The 23082-nt window shown below is 42.7% G+C and overlaps 1 protein-coding gene across 2 annotated transcripts in view; it reads right to left on the reverse strand.

The window, feature by feature from the left end:
• The window catches only part of LOC109919070 (NACHT, LRR and PYD domains-containing protein 3-like), a 148919-nt gene that overhangs the window by 80187 nt on the left and 45650 nt on the right, over nucleotides 1-23082 (reverse strand). For both annotated transcript variants that reach the window (XM_048617307.1, XM_048617308.1), the window contains 3 exons: nucleotides 12911-14747; nucleotides 7852-7938; nucleotides 3407-3493 (listed from right to left, as the gene is read on the reverse strand). In XM_048617307.1, coding sequence (XP_048473264.1) covers nucleotides 3407-3493; nucleotides 7852-7938; nucleotides 12911-14747 — 2011 coding nt within the window. The remainder of the gene's footprint in view (nucleotides 1-3406; nucleotides 3494-7851; nucleotides 7939-12910; nucleotides 14748-23082) is intronic.

A 23082-nucleotide genomic window follows, 5' to 3' on the forward strand; every position in this document is an offset into this window, starting at 1 on the left:
TAGGCCCGAAACGTCAGCCTCTCTGCTCCTATGATGCTGCTTGGCCTGCTGTGTTCATCCAGCCCTGCACCTTGTTGTCTCGGATTCTCCAGCATCTGCAGTTCCTACTATCTCACATGGAGGCCAGGGCAGGTAAGAATGGTAGATTTTGTCCCTAAAGTACACGGGTGAACAGGTGGGCTTGTAACAATAATCAATGATAATTTCATGGTTGCTATTACCAAGACTAGCTTTCAATTCCAGATTTTATTCAGTGAAATTAAATTCCACCAGTTGGTCTGATAGGATCTGAATCCATGCTCCAGAGTATTAGCCTGAGTTGTCTGATTAATACATCAGTGAACATTGCCACTAAGCCACCATCAGCTCGTTGTGAACCTGTCAATATTGATAGAACGTTCAGTTTCTGCATCCTGACCTATAGCTTTAGTGTTCATGATGCTGATTGTTAGTTTGAACTCCCTGCAGGCCTCAAGGTCCTGATCTATAAGTTGCTGCAAGTGAACTTCAGTACACCATGCCACCAGTGTTAACAGCAAATAGCAACTTATAGAGTAGGAGTTTAGACATTTAAGTCTTAGAGTGCGTCTTTCTGAGATGAACAATTTGCCCTCAGCTCTGATGTACATTTAAGTGCCCCCATTTGAATATCCATAGTGTGTGAAAACAACTTCGGCCAAAGAGGTTAATGCCAAGTAAAAGCCTTGCTTTACCCAACTGCTGACCCTGACAGTGTTGATCTTGCTTCAGAGATAGTAGGAACTGCAGATGCTGGAGAATCTGAGATAACAAGGTGTAGAGCTGGATGAACACAGCAGGCCAAGCAGCATCGGAGGAGCAGGAAGGCTGACGTTTCGGACCTAGACCCTTCTTCAGAAATGTTGATCTTGCTCTGTTATAACTGGCAGAACTGTGTACATTTTCATGGATTATGAGGTTATATATTGCATGATAAATGAGGTGGAACTTGTGGATATAATTTACCTAGAATCATGGAATTACCAAATGGCCACAGCACAGAAGGCGGCCATACGGTCTATTAAGCCCATGCCATCTCTTTGCAAGAACACTAAAACTCTCTCTCCTGTCCTTTCCTTATAGCCTTGCAAAGTTTTTCCTTTAGGTGCCTAGGTCTTTTGTATTTATCTACACCAACTTCCATGTTAACTCCCACTGTGCAAAATGAATTTGATTCACGAAACATCTAGAAGCACAAACTGTGCATAAATGAGGCACACCAACAGCGGTAAGATTGTTTTCAACCACAATCAGTATTCTCATGGCCCAGCACATCTCTCACTCTAGCATTAACATCAAGCAAGAGGATCAATAAAGAGTGCAGGAGGGCAAGTCAGGAGCACCACTAGGCATACCTAAAAATGAGGTATCAACTTGATAAAGCTACAACATGGGACTGCTTGTGGGTCAACAGTGGAAGCAGTGAGTATTTGAGTAATAGAGTGATCCTACAACCAACAGATTAGTTTAAAGCTCTGTTATTTTGACACATTCAGCTGAAAATAGTGGTGGCCAATCAAACAACTAACCAGAGGAGAAGGTGCCACAAATATCCTCAGCCTCAATGATGGGAGAATCCAGTACATCAGTACAAAAGGCAAGGCTGTATCTTCAGCCAGAAGCATCAAGTGGATGATCCATCCCAGCCTCCTGCTGAGGATCCCATATCACACATGTCAGTCTTCAGCCAATTTAGTTCACCCCATGTGATATCAACAAACAGTTGAACACACTTGATACTGCAAAGGCTATAGGCTTTGACAACATTTTCGCAATAGTACTGAAGAAATGTACTCCACAACTAGCCATGCTCCTAGCCAAGCTGTTAAGCTGTTCCAGTACAGCTGCTGCACAGTGACACTGCAAAACAAAAAATGCTCAGGTACGTTTCGTCCACAAATAGCTGGACAACCACCAACCCTCCCCCACCCCTCACCCCTATCCCTGCCCCAGCTAATTTCATCCCATCAAGGTGAAACTGTCAATAATTGGCAATGGTATAGAAGGTGCTGTCAACTGTACTATCAAATAGCACTTACTCAATAACTCTGCTTTATCTCCGCAGATACTGTCAGACCTGCTGAATTTCTCCAGCAATTTGTTTTTGTATTGACCATAAATCAGTTTGATGGTATGGTGATTATATACATGTCAGACTATCAGGTTTAGAATTACAATCAATTCATCCAGATTTCTTTAGTCAATAAAGAATAACCAGCTTATTAAGAATAAAGCTTACTCAAACAAACATGTAAAAGTTATTGGCACTAAAAGATTTAGACTACGCAGTAATAGACATAAATTATATTCTAACACCTCGAACTTAACATGAGGCAAAAAGGAGCAACAGATAAACAATGGTCTAACACACTATAGAATATATCAAAGAACAATTGTAATTGAGACAGATTGCATGGATTGCTCAGCAACATATCCACTTCCTCCTCATTTGCTCGTGGCAGTGTGGATCACCAATCTCACTGAAACTTCAGTTTTGACTAACCGGCCTTGAAACTGCTTTGAGCAGCTCATTCACAGACTACCCCATTGACTGTTCATGTTCTGGTATTTCACCTTCCTTTCCTGGGTCTACGCTCGTCTGTATTCTGGAAACTGCACTCATAAGATGACTGCAGCTGATGGCTAATTCTACCAAGGTAGTGCTGGCCCTGGCAGAGTGAGTTCCAATCTGGCTCAGTTGCTCCGATCCCAGGTGTGAGGGACTGTCCTATGAGTAGAAGTTGAGTAGACTGGGCATGTACTCATTGGTGTTTAGAAGAATGAAAGGCAACCTTATTGAAACATACAAGATTCTTAGGGGAGTTGATAGGCTAGATGAGGAGAGGTTGTTTCCCCTTGTGGCGGAGTCTAGGACCAGAGGGGATAATCTTAGAACAAGGGGGTCACCTATTTAAGACAGATGGGAGGACTTTTTCTCTAAAGATAGTGAATCTGTGGAATTCTGTACCACAAACGGCTGTAGAGGTCAAGTCGTCAAGTATATTCAAGGCTCAGATAGCTAAATTTTTAATCAGTAAGAGAATTAAGACTTGCAGGGAATTTAATACAATGGCATGAGAGGGTTATGAGGATAAGTCAGGAAAGTAGAGTTGAGGACTATGAGATAGTCATGATCTCATGTAATTCAAAGCAGACTTGACAGGCTGCATACCCTATTTTTGCTGCTAAAGTATTATGGTTTAACATCCTTTCTGTTAGGAGAGATACAATGATCCAAATGATTGTTTTCAGTCTGCAATAAGATAATTGCTTCTCTTTCCTTTTCTTGTATTGCATCATGACTCTGGCCCAAACTCTTAAGCTATCTTTTCTCCCCACAGATGCTGGCTGATGCACATGAATTCATTTATTTTCTGTTTTCACTGACCTTAATGACTGCAATCTGCAATAAGAATTCTTCATGGCTACGCACAGTTGTTTCATTGCCACATCACTGACTTCAGTATTTTCCAGGCTGAAAAATTTAAAACCATTCTGATCAAAACTAATTCTCAGGTAGATCCTTCATTTCGAATTAAATCCAACACAAAGGTGTTTGATCAAGTGTCACACAAAATACTTTTAAACAGTAAAGCTTTGAGTTTCAAGGTATGGAGATCAGCATGAATAAGAAATTAGCTAAGGGACAATTAGAGAATTTTATATTATTTGTTCATAGGTTGTGGGCATCACTGGCAGCATTTATCACCCATCCTGAATTGCCATGGAACTGAATGGCATGGTAAAAAAAAATTTAAAGAACTGCAGATGTTGGAAATCAGAAACAAAATTGCCTGGAAACTCAGCAGCTCTGGTACAATCTGTGGAGAGAAAGCAGAGTTAACATTTCGGTTCCAGTAACCTTTCTTCAGAAATGAGTTTGTGAATGGTATGGTAGGCCATTTCAGAATCTGGAGTCGCATGTAGACTGGACCAAGTAAGGATAGCAAATTTCCTTCCCCAGAAGAGCATTAGTGAACCAGTGGGGTTTTTACAACTATGGTTAAATGGTCATCATTAGGCAAACTTTAATTCCAGATATTTACTGAATTCAAATTTCTCTATCTGCCAGAGTGGGAGTTGAATCCATGTACCCCTGGACATTGCGATGACTAGCCCAGTGACATGACTACTATGTCACCATTCTCTTTGGATTTTTGAGTCCATGAAATTAAGTTCAATATAGCTGGGCAATTTACATTCAGTAATGAGATAGTCAGTGTAAAAAATCTATTATCAGAAAGGCTGCCCATGAAAGGTTTGTCGTTAAAACGTATTTATTTCATAATGTCCATTTCTCCCTGGCCTATGTAAGACTCCAGATCCATGTCAGTGAAGCGGCTGAATTTTTACTGCCTTCTAAAGAGATTCAACAAACCATTCAGCTGCAACAAAACTGCTGCAGTCTTCAGGACAGCGCAGAGGCTCAGTGATTAGCACTGCTGCCTCACAGCACCAGGGGTCTGGGTTCAATTCCAGCCTTGGGTGACTGCCTGTGTCTGTGTGGGCTTCCTCCAAATGTTTTTCTCTCAAAGTCCATAGACGTGCAGGCTTGGTGGATTAGCCATGGGAAATGCAGGGTTATAAGGTCGGGATGTGGGATGCACTTTGAAGGGGTGGTGTGTTCTTGATGGACCAAATGGCCTGCTTCCACGCTGTAGAGATTCTATGATTCACCACGCAAACTGCAGTTGTTCAAGTTGGCAGCTCAGCCCCCTGCTCAACAGGGACAAGTCGGGGTGAGAAAATAAATGCTATCTTTTCCAGCTTTGGTCACAACTTTGAATGAGCAAAATAAGAAAACTCAAATCCTTAGGCAATATAGTAACATTGATTTCAGGAGGACATAAGCAAGCAAGCAAGTAAACAGGCCATATAGTAGATCAAACTGAATGCAAAACAAATTTCTAACAAATGAATGTGACCTGCACTAAACAAGCCTCCACAATGCTATCCCTGCCACCAAAACCAATGTCAAGTACTTTACAAAGAAGCTAATGGTTGCTGCAAATTGATGGCTGAGCACATAAACAAAGGTTTCTCAAAATGTGCCTCTTTAATCCAGCATTTTTCATATTAATGTTCCTTATAACCAGAGCTCCATATCTATGGCTTCTATATCCAAGCCTTGTGTATTGTATGATCCCCTATGACCAGACGTCATATACTGAAGATTCCTCTCTCCTGATTATGTTCCAACAAGTCCAGTTACCAAGTGTTTGAAAACTATTATTTGATGGGCTCTTATATATACAAAGCTTTCTGATGAAGGGTCATAGACTCCCCCTGCGGCCCAACAAGTCTGCACCGACCCTCAGAGCATCCCACCTCGATCCATTCCCCCTATGACCCAACTAATCTACACATCCCTGAACTCTATGGGCAATTTCACATGGCCAATTCACCTAGCCTGCACATCTTTGGATTGTGGGAGGAAACCAGTGCACCCAGAGGAAACCCATGCAGAGAAGGGGAGAATGTGCAAACTCCATACAGTCAGTCACTAGAAGTTGGAATCGAATTCGGGTTCCTGGCACTGTGAGGCAGCAGTGCTTACCACTGAGCCACCATGCGGTTATTATTGGAATCACTACGTAACTGATATGAAATTCATGGTAACCATTGCCTGACCAAAGAGAGCTTGATTTCCCACTTATCAATTAAAGTCATAGAGTCATTGAGCTGTATAGCATGAAACCAGGCCCCTTTGGTCCAACTCATTTATGCCGACTAGATATCCTAAATAAATCTAGTCCCATTTGGCCCATACTCCTCTAAACCCTTCCTATTCATATACCCATCCAAATGCCTTTTAAATGTTGTAATTGTACCAGCCTCCATCACTTCCTCTGGCAGCTCACTCCATACATGCACCACCCTCTGCATGAAAAAGTTGCTCCTTAGGTCCCTTTTAAATCTTTCCCCTCTCACCTTAAACCTATGCCCTCTAGTTTTGGACTCCCCCACCCAGGGAAAAGACCTTGTCTATTCACCGTATCCATGCCCCTGATGATTTTATAAACTTCTATAATGTCATTCCTCAGCTTCCGATACCCCAGAGAAGGAAAACAGCCCCAGCCTATTCAGCCTCTCCCTATAGCTCAAACCCTCCAACCCTGGCAACATCCTTGTAAATCTTTTCTGAACCTTTTCAAGTTTCACAACATCCTTCCTACAGCAGAGAGACCAGAATTGCAAGCAGTATTCCAAAAGTGGCCTAACCAATGTCATGTACAGCTACAACATGATCTCCCAACTCGTATACTCTATGCACTGACCAATAAAGGCAAGCATACCAAACACCTTCTTCACTATCCTGTCTACCTGGGACTCCAATTAACGGTTACCAGTTGAAAGCCAATGTAATGTAAAGGCATGAACATTGATGTAATTATGCACCTACACAGACTACAGCAGGTAACTTTGCATTTATTCAAACAACCTCAGAGAGTAGGTCCGTCTTAAACTAGGTAAAACAGAATTCTGTCTAACATTGTGTCCAAATCTGCCCAGCTCTGTCCCACTCTATCCAGTCTCTGTCCCATATATACAAAAAACCATCAACCTTTATGCTTTGAGACAACAAGGTGCAGAGCTGGATGAGCACAGCAGGCCAAGCAGCATCATAGGAGCAGAAAGGCTGACATTTCAGGTCTAGACCCTTCATCAGAAAAATTTTTTCTGATGAAGGGTCTAGGCCCGAAACGTCAGCCTTTCTGCTCCTATGATACTGCTTGGCCTGCTGTGTTCATCCAGCTCTGCACCTTGTTGTCTTGGATTCTCCAGCATCTGCAGTGCCTACTATCTCTGATTCAACCTTTATGCTCTCATTATCACAAATGCATTATTTACATTTAATTCTTGAATAATAAACACAAAGTTTCTATCCTGGGTCTTCCTCTTATCATGTCTACAGGAATCTGTTTATACTCTGTGGACTGCTCTCAAGGCTGATTCGGGCCTTATTGTGTACAAGGTGCCTCTCCAGTAATTTCTGCTGACATAGATCCTTAGGCTCTCAAGGTCCATTCCTGCCAAGATGTACCTTACAGTACTAACTTGTAAGGCATCATCTTACTCCTGTTGTAACACCTGTTTATAAAATCATATTTAATTCCCACTGCAACACTGTGCATTTGAACTGATACCAAATTGAATTCCTGGTCATTTGAGATTGCGAAGATGCCTAGAACAAGTTCAATCAGACTCATCAAGCATTCAGTGCTGAAATGTACCCAGCACCCACAATGGTGTTAATATCTGATTTTATGTCAAAATATTCAATGGGAGCTGGAAGACTACACCCGCTTCTAGTCATTGGATTGTACCCATTCAATTCCAGACACGTTTTTGCACAGCTTATTCATTCTCAGGCAGGAACTTTACTAACACACTAACCTGAAATCTGCTCAGGTTTATCTAGTTTAAAATGCTTCAATGTATGATCAAGAATGAGCCTTATAACTTGACAAACTGTTCCTTATCTTTTTAAACCTAGCCAAGTGTTGTTTCTTATCATTATTCAGTCGGGTGAATTCATTTTGCATTTTCCTCAATACTTTATTCTAATCCTGGGATTGAATCTCTACATGCTCAATTATCCTGCCATCATTCCTCTGCCCTTCAGAATTGTGATATAAATTCGAACAGAGGACATTCTCTCCCCATTGACCTTAATTTATAAAATTACAGTGATCTTAACCCAAAATCACTTAAAGTAGGGAACTGACTTTAATTCAAAAGTAAATGTAGTGTGGTGTACAGTTATGGAAGGAGAACCGGGGCACCACCACCATATCATTTCACAAGCTTAAAAGACTGTCATCCTCTTACCAAAGTTCCTGAACTTGACTTTTGGATAAAATCAGAAGAGCTTCGAGAAAGTTCACCAGGTGCTTTGTTACATCTTTTTGAACTAACCTGATGTTGCAAAAAATGAAAATTAAATATAATGTATATTTATCAAAGTTAAAACCCACAGTCATAAAATAATGATTGCATTAAAATAGCCACTGAAGTTATATCCTTTGAATTAACGCATTAAAATTAATAGCTTAGCATTATGCTTCAAATATCTTACTGCATTAATAAATATCCTGATTTCAATTTCAACTGGATTGTTCTTCCCTTAAAATTGAAGAGAAGTTTTTTTTAAATTTGAAGCCAACAATTGAAGGATCCCTGGACTCAAAATGTTAATTCTGCTTTCCATCTACAGATTCTGCCAGACCTGTTGAGTTTCTCCAAAATGATTTCTAGATTTTTCTTGAATTGAAGGCCTTCATTTGTTTTATCTGTAATATCGTGTTTACTTGGATTATTCTTGTATAATTCTGTTTGCATTTGCAAGGAGTAGTGGAGGAAATTGTAGCCATATCTGGGACCATATCCATAAATGTTAAAACGGTAAGGGATGAGGAAATGGTAAAAATGCAAGAAGGATAAATTTCTTTTTCGTTGTTTAACTCATCAGTGCCTGTAGTGATTGAAATGAATTTAGCCAGGTGAACCTCATAGAATACAAGTTCCTAGATTGGGGCTGTTAATCTGGTCTAATCAGGGAGCCCTGCATGACAAATATAAACAGGAGTGTCAGAGGTTCTGTTCACTCTTAGAGAGCTTGGTCAGTGTCAAGGACTTTACATGTTTAAATAAAGAGTGACTTGGTTATGAGATAACAGCCTCTGTGGAGTTATTTCAGTGGCAATGAGAGAAATGCACGTTTCTGAAGACATTTGCTCACAACAGTCGTCTTTGAGTTGTGGTAAGCATTTCTGGCATCATGCTTTTTTGGGAAGCTTGACTCATTCCAGCTTGCCATCGAAAACTGGGCCCAGTATGTGGAAAGAATGCATTATTTTTTTCTGTGCAAATGACATTGGAGTAGATGAAAAGCAACAGGTAATTCTCCCAACAGCTTGTGGACCCATAGCTTTCTTGGTTATTAGGAACTTTCCCTGAGACATCTTTTAAGTATTGACAGATTTAGTTAAGAAATATTATGACCCACCCAAGCCTCCTCTAATTCTGAGGCACTATCAGTTTTACTCGGCAATTTGAAAACCAGTTGAAACCATATCAAGATTTTTGACCAGGTTAAGACAACTGGCAGAGGCATGTGACTTTGATTTAACCCTTAATGAGATGCTGAGAGACCATTTGGTATGTGGGATTAATGTTGTTACCATGTAAAAGCACCTAATTGGTGAGGCCTAACTGGACTTCAAACTGGCACTATAATTGGCTTTATCATTGGAAAATGTGGCATGTGGAGCAAATGAGTTGCATGGTATTCCAATAGAAATTGACACCCTTGCCAGTCTGATTGAGCTTGGGGAACACCAGTTGCATGAAGGCAATTGCATAGCCTCACTCAGAACATATCCTGAACAGAGGGGCTCTAGGTCAGTTCACAGCAAAACTCCAAAACAAAGCCAACCCTCACCCAAATGGTTAAAATTTTCTTCAGGATCCAGGCTGGCAAGCCATTGTAATTGTTTCTGGTATGCAGGCTCGAGAAAGAAAAGAGTCTCAAGACCTAAACTGAATATGAGAACTTATAAATCAGTATCCAGGAGAATGCACACCTTGGAAAGTCCACCAGCATCTTGTTTGGAACAGTTAAATTGCTTAAGCAACATCCAAATCAGAACCAATCAAAATGGTCTGGTTAAATGGTCACCGTTTCTCATGGAGGTCGATACCAGTGCCGCTGTATCAGTGTTTAACAAGACTTTTACAAAATCGCTCTGCACTCCAACCATTAGGTTTGCTCAAGATCTTGGTTAGACCGCAAACCTATACTGGGAAACGTTCAGATTAAGGATACAACTTCCATTCTGGTCTCCTATAAGAAACACTGATGCAGTTACTACTGATTGTAGTAAAAGGCTTGGGTCCAAGCTTAATTGGGCGAAATCAGTTGAGAAAGATTCACATAAATTGGCTTAAGATTTTTTGATTAGAAAATGGCTGCATGAATGAAGTCCTAATTAAATACCCAGGAGTTTTTCAGGAAGGTCTAGGGAATATCAAAGGAGCCAAGGCCATCTTGTACGTTGACCAGGAAGCAATTCCACAATTCTGCAAGGCCTGCCCATTGCTATTTGCCTTACGGGCAGAAGTAAAGGCAGAAATCAGAATTCTGGAAAGTGAAGGAATCATCCAACCAGTCCAGTTTGTGGAATGGGTAACACTGGTCGAACCCCAATTGTGAAGACCAAAGGTTCACCTTTGAGGGGATTTTAAATAAATGGTAAACCACTTTTCACAGCTGGATAACTACCCAATGCCTTGCAAGGAGGACTTACATACAAAGCTGGCAGGGGACTGTCCTTCACAAATCTTGACATGAGCTATGTGCACTTGCAATTGTGGTTAAATCGAGATTCCCACAAGTATACTACCAATGTATGAGACTGTCATTTGGGGTATCATGAGCCTGTGCAATTTTTCAGCGGATGATGGAGAACATTCTATAAGGTCTGTCCCTGGTTGCCATTTATCTAGATGACATGCTATTAACTGGGAAGACCAATAAGGAACGCCTAAAAAACTTGGATATAGTCCTTGGGCATTTCTCCCAGATGGGTGTACACCTTAAGAGGGAAAAAATATGTGTTCCAGGCACCCCAAGTGACCTACTCCAGCTGCAGAATCAACAAAACCGGGTTACACCCATTGGAAGATAAAGTGAGGGTGATCAAAGGTGCCCCAGCTCCCCCATCAGTACTGGAGCTTAGGTCTTTCAGTGGCCTGGTGAATTATCACAGAAAGTTCATACATAACCTGGCCCCCATCCTGGCAGTTTTGCATCCACTCTGAAAAAAGGGTCACCATCAGAAATGGTCACATAGTCAAGACATAATTTTCAGGAAAGTGAAGAAACAGCTATCATCCTCTAAGGGATTGGTACATTATGATCCTAAGCAAGAGCTGGAATTGACACGCATAGGTGGCCCAATGGAGAGGAACGCTGAGTAGCGTATGCTTCCAGGATTTTTGCTCATGCGGGGCATAAATGTGCCCAGGTAGAGAAGGAAGGTTTAACGATGATATGTGGAGCCAGGAAGTTCCATCAATACCTTTTTATGTAATTTTTTATAACAATAACAGACCATAAACACCTACTAGGTCTATTTAAAGAAGACAAGTCAGTGCTGCCCATAGCTTCAGGCTGAATTCAGCGGTGGGCTCTAATGCAAGTTGGAACACCGTCCGGGATGCATTAAGCCGCCTCTGGCTGGCAGATACACCAGCAGTGATACCACCAGGGGAAGAGTCTGTAATGGCTTTAAATTTTCTGGACATTCTTCCAGTCACAGATAAGTGGCCATTGCTTCCCAGTAGGGAATTTGAGTATTTCCTAAAGTTGAATGGTATTCGTCATATAAATACAGTTCCATTCCATCTATCATCCAATGGTCCAGCAGAAAGAGCAGTCCAAACTTTGAAGGCAAGCTCAAAGAAACAACCTACATTGTCACTGGATACCAAAATGTCCTGGTTCCTATTTGATTATAGGACCACCCCTCATGCAACTACAAGGATAGCTCCAGCAGAATTGCTAATGGGGAGAAGACTCTGCACCAGGTTAAATCTGATATGCCTGGTGCGTTGGGGGAGGGTGAAATGGCATCAGGAATGCCAGTGCTGGACATAACGCTCTACTAAGCAAGAGAGACAGTTCACTTCAGGGGACACAGTTTGGTGGACAAAGCATGGGAATGGTCCCCGCGTTGGTTAAAAGGCACAGTGACATATAAAATTCAGGTAGGTGTGACAGTCCTGAACAAGCACATGTATCAAATGAAAGCTGCAAACTCGCAAACAGTGCAAGAGCAAAATGTGCCAGTCTCCTCAACTGTCATTCCATCTGTTCCAGAACCTGTGGGTTCTCCCTCTCCATCAATTGTTGAAGATACCTGAGATAGAATCTGAGATGGACATGGCAGGTATCGCCACCATGATGCTTTTGCCACCTGAAGCGGAGAATGAATTTCTTTTGAGATGCTCCAGCCGCAAGAGGGAAGCCACTGTATGTTATGTGCCACCCATATCAGTGGCAGTGTTGGAGGAACCTGACCCAGTGATAGAATGTTTGAGGAGGAGCTACAAAAGAAAGAACTGGATTCACAGGGGGAAGGATATATTGATTACAATGAAGTCAGCCAGGTGGGCCTCATAGAATATGAGTTCTCTGATTGGGGCTGTTAACCTGGTCCAATCAAGATGCCCCGGCTGACTGATAAGAATAGGTGTGTCAGAAGTTCTGTTCAATCTGAGAGCTGGATGAGTGTCAAGGATTCTCTATGTGTAAATAAAGAGTGACTTGGTGACAGGATACCAGTCTCTGTGGAGTCATTTCAATAACAGTTTTCCAATACAGTAGGAAGTCTGAAAACTGAACAACACTGCGAGGATCTTTTGTACATTTGCAATTTCAGCAAACCTCTGGTCTAGTACACTCCAGAGTTAACTAAAAATACACATAAAAGCAAATTAGTAACACATAGCATGCAAGTTAATATACCTAGACCCAAGCACATTATTTCCGTACCAGGGAAAATCAGAAATCAATGGACTATAGCCTACTTTACCACCATAGAAGAGTTTCACTCCATGATATGTTCCAACATGACAAGATATTAAAAAACTTAACCTAATTGTAATTCCCAGTGCGACTTCAGAATAATTTATGACTTCAGAAACAGAAACAAAGGAAATCTCTCAATTACATTTATAATTGTGTGAAAATGGATGTTGATATTACGCAACTGGTATAAAACAGTTGATATTAACAGAAGTGATATTAATTGTACATACAATTGTGTGTGTACATACAAAAGGATGATAAGGTCCTTTAATTCAAATTGCGAGAGAAATTACGTACTTCACTGTTCTGAATAGTTTTGCAACAGGCAGCAACCTCCAGAGCAGTTCATCAGACACGTTGTAATCTGCTATATTGAACTCCTGCATGTCAGAGTTAGATGTTTGAAGCACAAATGCTATGGCCGAATATTCATCTGATTCCAGGTCTCGAGTGGCCAGAGCTCCCTCCCTTAGCGATTCCTTCAGTTTGTCAGCTATACAGCCATCGTTTAGCTCATTTAAGCAATAGAACAGGTTCAGGCATCGTTCCGGAGCAATGTCCCTGTGTAAAGTTCTCTTGATGTAGGCTGCAGTCCGTATGGCATCCTCACCACTGCTCGCCTCCTGGCTTGACAGACCCTGCAAAAGTTGCAGGTTCTTTTCAGTTGAGAGACCACAGAGGAAGCGGAGGAACATATCCAGGTGCCCACTTTGGCTCCATGCTGCTTTCTTGCATGCACTTCTGCAAACATCAGAAAAGCTGGGACGGGAGAACAGGCCTCGCACCTTCGTCATCAGCCCCTTTGCTAGTGGGTTTGGGTGCTGGCCCATGTGGTGCTGAAGGAAAACATATAGGGCAGCAAAATACTCCTGCAGCGTCAGGTGTATGAAGGCATAAGCCTTGTGCTGAAAGATGGGCTCGTCCTGCAGAAGGATCTCTTTGCAAAAGCCATCGCATAGCAAAGACAGGTCCACCCTAAATGACTCCAGGTCCTTTTGACAGAAGACCAGCTTCTGGCCTTTCAAACAGTGGAAAGCCAACCTCCCCAGGCTGAGAATGACTGGGCGCTTGGCTTGCAGCAAGTCACTAATCTTCTCCCTCTCAGTTATCCCGTGGCTCTGCTTATCTTGGTGGTACATTATCATCACAATCAAGAAGTTGCTGTAGACCTCAGTGATGGTTCTGGGGGTGTGCTGGTGGATTTCTGTCTCGCTGTAAGATTTCATAGCATGTTGCAGGATGGTAGCCAGAATCCAACAGAAAGCTGGGACATAGCACATGGTGAAAAGGCTGGGTTGCCTCATCACATTGGACAGAATCATGTCTGCTTTTCCTTTGCACTTTTTGCGAAAGTATTCCACTTTCTCTTCATCCCGAAACCCTTGAATTTCTGTCAGTCGGTCAATATAAGCAGCTGGGATTTGGCGGGCAGCTGCAGGACGGGCCGTTATCCAAACAGAGGCATGGGAAAGCACATTTCCTTTAATTAAATTGACGAGGAGAACACGGGGTTTCATCGCGTGCTCGATGTCAGCATATTCTGGGCTCTTATTAAAATCCAAGCAGAGACGACTTTCATCTAAGCCATCAAAGATGAAGAGACATTTGATATTGGGATCCTTTAACAGGGTTGCTGTGTCCTCAATGTGAGGGTAATACCTCTGGACCAGCTGGCAGACGCTGAGTTTACTTTCCGGCAGCAGATTGAGTTCTCTGAACGGAAACATGAACAGAAAGTCAAAGTCCAAGGCCGCTGAGCCACTACTCCAGTCATAAACAAACTTATACACACAGATGGTTTTCCCAATTCCCGCCAATCCCTTAGTTAAGGTGATCCTCGGTGGCCGGGATTCATGCTGTGAACAGAGGAATATTTCTGTGTAGTCAATGGAACGGGCACCAGACTTCTCCTGCCTGGACATGGCTTCAATATCCATCACCTCATGTCTTTGGGGAATCGAGTTGCAGTCGCCTTCGGTTATCCATAGGTTGGTGAAATTCTCCATTATCAGGATCTTTTCACCAGGCTTACTTGTGTATTCAGTGATGTACTGGACTTTTGCCCTCAATACCTTCTTGTGATTATCAATAACTCCTGCGATGTCCACAACGTCCCTTAACATTTGTCGGCTTTCTGTTAGGAATGGCACAGGAAAACAAAAACATTTTTTAAAAGGAAGGATGTTCCTAGCACAAGGGAGACACAGTTTCAAAATAAGGGCTCTACTATTTGAGGTATACATGAGGAGACTTTTTTTTCAGAGGGTAGCTCACAAAGAGATCCAGAGAATCATAGAATCCCTACAGTATGGGCAAAAAGGCCACACTGACTCTCGAAAGATATCCCACCCAGACTCAACCCCCTACCGTATCCTACGGCTAATCCATGCAACCGACAAACAATGGGCAATTTCCTATGGCCAATCCACCTAACCCGCACATCTTTGATCTGCAGGAGGAAACCGGCGCACCCTGAGATAACCCACGCAGACATGGAGAGAACGTGGAAACTCCATACAGACAGTCACTGGAGGCTGGAATTGAACCGGGATCCCTGATGCTGTGAGGCAGTAGTGCTAAACATTGTCCCACCATGCCACCCCTTTTTAAAAAATTATTCTCTCACTTTTCTCATAAACTTTCCACTTCTGCCCTCTTGTAGATTTATGTTGAAATCAAATTCCACCATCTGTCATAACAGGGTTTGAACCCTAGTCCCTAGACCTTCACCTGGGCTCTGGATTAACAGTCTAGCAGTAATACCAATAGACCATCACCTCCCATTAACATTACTGCAAGAGTGGAAGCAAGGTTATGATGATTTTCAAGGTGGGGTGGATATATTCTGGGCTAACAAGAGAGTCAAAGGGTATCAGATGTAGGTGGGGGAAGAAGCGTCATGATCAAATGGTGACGGACATTCAAGAGACCAAATGGCCTACTTCTGTTCCTAATTTGTATGTTTGTCATGTCTATCATGAATTCTGTTCAACTTTACATTGATTGTAGATAGTTCATTTTTATCTTGTATTCTATGATACTTTAGACCAGCAAAGTTACCAGAAGGTTTGGGTTTGATTGTCAAGATTCTGCAGCCAAATAACAAGTGAACAACAGCAGTTGAGTCAATGTATTTAAAAAGCAGTAAAGGGTTTATCTAGGAATCATAATTAGTATGGAGGTAGACTGGAAGACAGGAGGGCCTGGAGATGGGCAGCAGCATCTAAAGAAGCTATCCAGCCTTGTAGAATCAATTCAATAAATGGGGATAAATATGATTACAGAACTATATCTGAAACTCAGTGGTCTATGCAGTAGAATAACTTTTGATTCACAGGGCACTGGCACCAGTACTTAGGAAAGTGGGAGCTGTAATGTTGTAATGGTCTGCACCATGCTGGGACTGGTGAGCTTTAAACCTAATAGTGAGACAGGAAGTGAAGTCTGGAAAGATATGATAAATGAAAGAAGGAAAAGACGGCAACTGAGCAAGGTGGCAATAAGGACAGTATAATCAGTTTGGCAGGAAGGACAGAGTGCACAAACTTGAGAGTATGGTAGCAGATAAGACCAAAGATTGCAAAAATGTTTTTTTTTAAACACATAGTAAAAGGCTCTGGATCTGAATACACATTGCATTCATAATAAATCAGATTAATTAACAGCTCAAATGTAAATAAGTATGATCTGATAACCGTTACAGTGACGAGACTGCAAGATGGCAAGGGCAGGGGAATGAATATTCAAGAACACGTGACATTTCAGAAGCTGGAGAAGCTAGGAAGTGGTTGAGGATGACAGTCGTAAAATAGATGACCTTGGCTCTAAAGATCAAGTGTAGAAGCAGTATGGATAAGAAACAGTAAAGGTACGAACTCCATTGTGGGAGTTGTGTATAAACCTTCTGATGTCAATCACTGTGTAGGATGGAATATACAAAAGTAAATAATGTGGGTTTCTGAGAAAGGTATGTGCATAGATTGGACAAATCAGACTGGAAAATATAGCCTGGAATATGAATTATTACAGTGTTTCCAAGACAATTTTATACAGCAGATTATTGGAGCCAACTAGAGAGCAGGGTTAGTCTAGATTTCATAACGTACAATGAGACAAGATAAAATAATTACCTCATAGTTTAGGCATACTTAAATACTGATCATAATATGATTGAACTTTGCATTCAGTTTGTTGGAAAGAAGACTGAGTCTGAGAATTATCTTCCAAAATTAAACAAAGGCAATTATGAGTTTATAAAGAGAACTAACAAAAGTGGATTGGCAAACTGCAGAGTGAATCCAGGAAATTATTCATGTTTAAAAGGAAATGGCTAATAAATTGAACAGATATTTTGCATCTTCTGCCTGTAAAAGATTCACATAATATTCTATTAATAAATGACCATAAAAAGATGAAAAGGAGGGACAAACTTAACATTGCTGCAACAACCATGGGAGGGGATACCCAGAAAAGGAAAACAGATTGTCAATTCCCAAGACATGTCCCAAGACAAGCCATATCATAGGATCTTAAAGGAAGTGGCTGCTAGAACAGTAAATGAGTTGATTGCAATTTTCCAAGATTCTCTAGATTCTACAAATGTCCCATTAGATTGGAAAATGATAATTGTAGCATCTCTTGTTCATAAAAAAGGATTAATGAGGGTCGAGCAACAGATGTCATTGCCATGGAATTTAGTAAAGCACTAGACAATGTCCCACTTGGCAGATGTGTTAGAAAAAATTGAAAACCCATTAAATGTTGATTTTTCCATTGATATGGTATTCTGGTGAATTAGCCTGATGAGCGCATGGCAAAAAGCTCTGCAGCAGTGTGTGTTTTTTGTGGAGTGCTGAATGTCCTGTGTTCTGTTCTAAATTCAATCCAACCAACAGTCAGAGACTTTGAGGAAGACCCGACGTTTGGCTCAAACTTATGAGCTGACCTCGAACCCATTTGCCCGCAAGTTGATATGACATCACCAAAGCAGGTGGTGCTGATCCCACTCCTCAGTAATAACCCTTTTAGAGCTATGCATAATATTTCCTGCCAAGCTATTTCTTCTATTATTAGTATTATACATTTGTATGTATACTTACAGTGACCACTACCCCACCTCCCCAACCCCAAGTCAGTGACTTTACAAATTCAGATGTTTCGGCCCATCATGTCCTTGCCAGTCATCAAACATCAGCCTATCCTAATCCCGTTTTTCAGCACTTTCATCATAGCCTGCATGATGTTTCAAGTGCTCATTTAAATAGTTCATAAATGTCCTGAGAATTCCTGCCTCTTTCATCCTTTCAGACAGTGAATTCCTAATACCAACAAGCCTCTGAGTGAAATATTTTTCCCTCAAAACTCCTTAAACCTCCTGCTCCTTACCTTAAAGCCATGCCCCTTGGTAATGACTTCTGTAGCAGCCTCCTGGCTGTTAAAACACAGATGGCCAACTTGGCCAAACAGCAAGAAATGTGGGGTACATTGACCAGGTAAAACACTGAAGTCACTAAACAGTCACTAAAACACCAGACACAGTGCAAACACAGCACCCAGATGCTAATGAGGTTAGCAGAATATGAAAGGCAACAGTTACCCTGAACAGACATATCCCCAACAACTTATCCACCAAATAAAGGAGTGCTCCGGCAGAAAGTCACTGGATCCTGCTACGCTAAAGAATAAACTGGAGCAAGCCATCCAAATGATTGACAATGTTTCAAATTATTAAGTGAGTTTCCCTGATTGGCCAGAACCATAGAAAGTTCCAGAAAACCATCCCAAAAGGTATAAAAACAGTGTTCACCTGTAAGTTAATTTCTTGCACCTTCTGGAGGCCTTTCAACAAGATAAACATGGCAAAAGTTGGAGACCAGCTGACCATCCGGAGAGAGATAATGAGAAGGGAAGAGAGAAATAACACACTGTGGAGCTGGAAGAACACAGCAGGCCAGGCAGCATCAGAGGAGCAGGAAAGTTGACGTTTTGGGTCGGGACCTTTCTTCAGAAATGGGGAGGGGGAAGGGAGCTCAGAAATAAATAGAGAGAGGAGGGGTGGGGCTGGGGAAGGTAGGTGGGATGGTGATAGGTATGTATAGGTAGGCAGTGGTAGGGATTGGTCAGTGAGGTGGGAGTGTTGGCTAGGTGGGAGAGAAGATGGACAATTTGTGTCAGGGCAAGGAGGCAGGGATGAGAGGGAGGATTAGTCATGGAATGAGGCAGGGGATGGGGAGATTTTGAAACTGGTAAAGTCCACATTGAGACCATTGGGTTGTAGGCTCCCAAGGCAGAATATGAGGTGCTGCTCCTCCAGTTTCCGGGTGGCGTAGTTGTGACACTGGAGGAGGCCCAGGATGGACATGTCTGCCAGGGAGTAGGAGGGAGAGTTGAAATGGTTCGCGACTGGAAGGTGTTGTCTTTTGTCGCGAAGAGCGCAAGTGCTCTACAAAGTGGTCTCCAAGCATCCGCTTACCTTGAATCTCTCTTCTCCCCCCAGTCCAGGAACTCCCCACCTACATCTGGGACACCACCCACTCCCTCCAAGGCTTCCAATTCCCTGGCCCCTAAAATCTTCACGATGGAAATCCAATCCCTGTACACTTGCATTCCCCAAGCGGATGGCCTAAAAGCATTCCGCTTCTTCCTCTCCCGCAGGCCCAACCAGTCCCCCTCCGCCAACTTTGTAATCCACTTAACCAAACTCGTCCTTACCCTTAACAACTTCTCCTTCAACTCCTCCCACTTCCTACAGACTAAGGGGGTGGCCATGGGAACCTGCAGGGGCCCAAGCTATGCCTGCCTCTTTGTAGGATACATGGACCAGTCCATCTTCCGCAGCTACACTGGCACTATCCCCCACCTCTTCCTCCAGTACATCAATGACTGTATCGGTGCTGCCTCATGCTCCCATGAGGAGCTTGAACAGTTCATTAACTTTACTAACACCTTTCACCCCAACCTCAAGTTCACCTGGACCATTTCTGATACTTCTCTCGCCTTCCTGGACCTCTCTGTCTCTATCTCTGGTGACCGCCTCGAAACCGACATCTATTTCAAGCCCACCGACTCCCACAACTACCTAGACTACACCTCCTCTCACCCACCTTCCTTCAAGAATGCGATCCCCTACTCCCAATTCCTCCGTCCCCGCCGCGTCTGCTCCCCAGATGGGGCGTTCGACTACCGAACATCCCAGATGTCTTCTTATTTCAAGGACCGCAACTTCCCCCACTTCTGTGGTCGAAAATACTCTCGACTGCATCTCTTGCATTTCTCACACATATGCCCACACACCCCCACCCTGCAACAAAAACAAAGACAGAATCCCTCTTGTCCTCGCTTAACACCCCACAAACCTCTGGATTCAACGTATCATTCTCCTCCGCTTCCGCCACCTGCAATCTGACCCCACAACCAAGGATATATTTCCCTCCCCACCCCTATCTGCCTTCCGTAGGGACCGCTCTCTCCACGACTCCCTCGTCTGCTCCACACTCCCCACTAACCCCACCATCCCCGGCACCTTTCCCTGCAATGGCATGAAGTGCTACACCTACCCCAACACCTCCCCCCGTCACCTCCATCCATGGAACCAAACAAACCTTTCACATCAGACAGAGGTTCACCTGCACATCCACTAATGTAGTCTATTGCATCTGCTGCTCCCAATGTGGCCTCCTCTACATCGGTGAACCAAGCGGATGCTTGGAGATCGCTTTGTAGAGCACCTGCACTCTGTTCGCAACAAACGACAACACCTTCTAGTTGCGAACCATTTCAACTCTCTATTTATTTCTGAGCTCCCTTCCCGCTCCCCCATTTTTGAAGAAGGATCCCGACCCCAAATGTCAACTTTCCTACTCCTCTGATGCTGCCTGGCCTGCTGTGCTCCTCCAGCTCCACACTGTGTTATTTCTGACTCCAGCATCGGCAGTTCTTACTATCTCTGAGGAAAGAGAGAAGGCAGCTTCACAGTCCCACAGACAAAGAAAGAGTGAGAAAGAACTGTGTAAATCTACAAGAGACTCAGGAATCATTATGAACTTAAGGGGCTGAATGGGATTAGAGGTAGTATTGTTTAGTATTAAAAGTTATTGTAACTTGTTTCCTTATAAAGTTGAGACTGTTTAGATTGGTACCAGTTTGTATTTGTCATGATTTGACCAAGGGACACCTTGGCAAATTCATTCATAGAATTCTGGCTAGAGTTGTCTAACTTGTTTTAAGGAGGGTCGAGACAACATTTGACGTCTCTGTTTAGGCTTCAATAAGAAGTGACCATCAAGATCCCCCTAAGTCAAACTTACCAGCCCAGTATCCACAGAATTCAGCCTTATCTGTAATTAAAAGGGTAAATACCTCACTTGAAAAGCAGGATTCAAGTGAGTAGCTGAGGATACAGGCAGCCAACCTGAAATTGGCCCATCAAACAGGTGTTCTGCAACCACGGCAAATAATGCATGAGCTGAAAAAGGGTGGCAGGTGATAGAGGAAACCTGAGGAAGCCAGCCTAGAGTTATTGACAGCTGTTGACACCCTTACATTCTCCACTACTCCGATCAAAAAGACTGCCAAGTGTTTTAAAGAGTATATGGAACATGCAGCAGATATTGGGTGAGGGACCAGGGATAGACGTAATACCCAGGTGTGGGAAAATCTACAGTCAGGCCTGGGGAAAGGATTAAAGATCTATTTCCAGGTAGTGTTGGACGGGATCACTGTGCTCTAGTTCCCTTTGTCTAAGACTTAGAGAGGCTGCAACAGGAATATACAGCAAAGAATATAGAACAGTACAGCACAGGAATGGATTCTTCAGCCCACAGTGTTGTCGAAAATGATGATAAATTAAGCTAATCCCTTCTGCGTGCCCTTGGTCCATAACTCTCCATTCCTTGTATGTTCATGAGTTTATCTAAATGTCTTTTGAATGCCCCTATTCTATCTACCTCCACCACCACTCTAGCAGGGTGTTCCAGACTCCTACCACTTTCTGTGCAAAAATCGTGCCCCTCACATCTCCGTTGAACTTTCCCCCTCTCATCTTAGATGCATGCCCCCTAGTATTAGATATTTCAACTCTGGGAAAAAGATTCAGACAGTCAACCCTACCTATGCATCTCATAATTTTATAGACTTTTATCAAGTCTCCCATCAGTCTCCGCCCTCCAGAGAAAACAACCCGAGGTTTTCTAGCCTCTCTTTATAGCTCATTCCCTCTAATCCAGGCAACATCCTGGTAAACCTCTTCTGTACCCTCTCCAAAGCCTCCACATCCTTCCTGTAATGTGGCAACCAGAATTGAACTCAATACACAAGTGTGCCCTAACCAAAGCCTTATAAATCTGCAACATAACATTCTGACTCTTGTATTCAATTCTCTGACCAATAAAGGCAAGCATGCCATACGCCTTCTTTACCAATCTATCTACTCACATGGCCACTTTCATGTAGCTATGGACTTAAAGCCCAAGATCTCCATGTACATCAATGCTGTTCATGGTCCTGTCAACAACTGTCTACCTTTCCTTAATATTTGATCTCCCAAAGTGCAGCACCTCATGCTTGTCCAAATTAAACTCCATCTGCCATTTCTCTGCCCATATCTGCAACTGATCTATATCCTGCTGTACCCTTTGACAACCTTTTACACTATCCACAACTCTACTGAACTTTGTGCTGTCTGCAAACTTACTAGCCCAACAACATACATTTTCATCCAAGTCATTTCTTTATATCACAGACAGCAGAGGTCCCAGTATGAATCCCAGTACAGAATACCACTAGTCATGGACCTCCAAGCAGAAAAACAACCTTCCAACACTACCCTCTGCCTTCTATTGGCAAGCCAATTCTGAATTTAAGCAGCGATGGATCCCATGCATCTTAATCTTCTGGATGAGCCTACCATGAGGGTCGAAAACCTTACTAAAATCCATGTAAACAGCATCCACTGTTCTACTCTCATAGATCACCTTTGTCACCCCCTCAAAAAATTTAATTAAGTTTGTTAAATATGACCTGCCCCACACAAAGCCATGCTGACCGTCCCTAATTAGAGCAATGCTTTTCCAAATCAGTGCAAATCCTATCCTTAAGAATTCTCTCCAATAACTTCCCAACCACCGAATGTGAGACTCACTGGTCTATAGTTTCCTGAATTATTCCTATTTCCCTTCTTGAACAGAGGAACAGCATTAGCTACTCGCCAGTCCTCCGGGATCTCTCCAGTGACTAGTGAGGATTCAAAAATCTTGGTCAAGACCCCAGCAATTTCAAACTTAGCTGAAGCCTTACCCCAATACGGCCACTTCCCATACCTTGATAACACGGAAGAGAGATCCAGTAAAGCACCCAACAATAATATGTTCACTACAAAATGGGATAATTATCCCCTCGTCCGACATCGGAGGATATGCTCGAACAATACCTTTTTAAAAAGTGGCCCAAATGGACAGAATTTTGTAGCAGAT

Source organism: Rhincodon typus, chromosome 37 (assembly GCF_021869965.1).
Source record: "Rhincodon typus isolate 14 chromosome 37, sRhiTyp1.1, whole genome shotgun sequence".
Lineage (NCBI taxonomy): Eukaryota > Metazoa > Chordata > Chondrichthyes > Orectolobiformes > Rhincodontidae > Rhincodon > Rhincodon typus.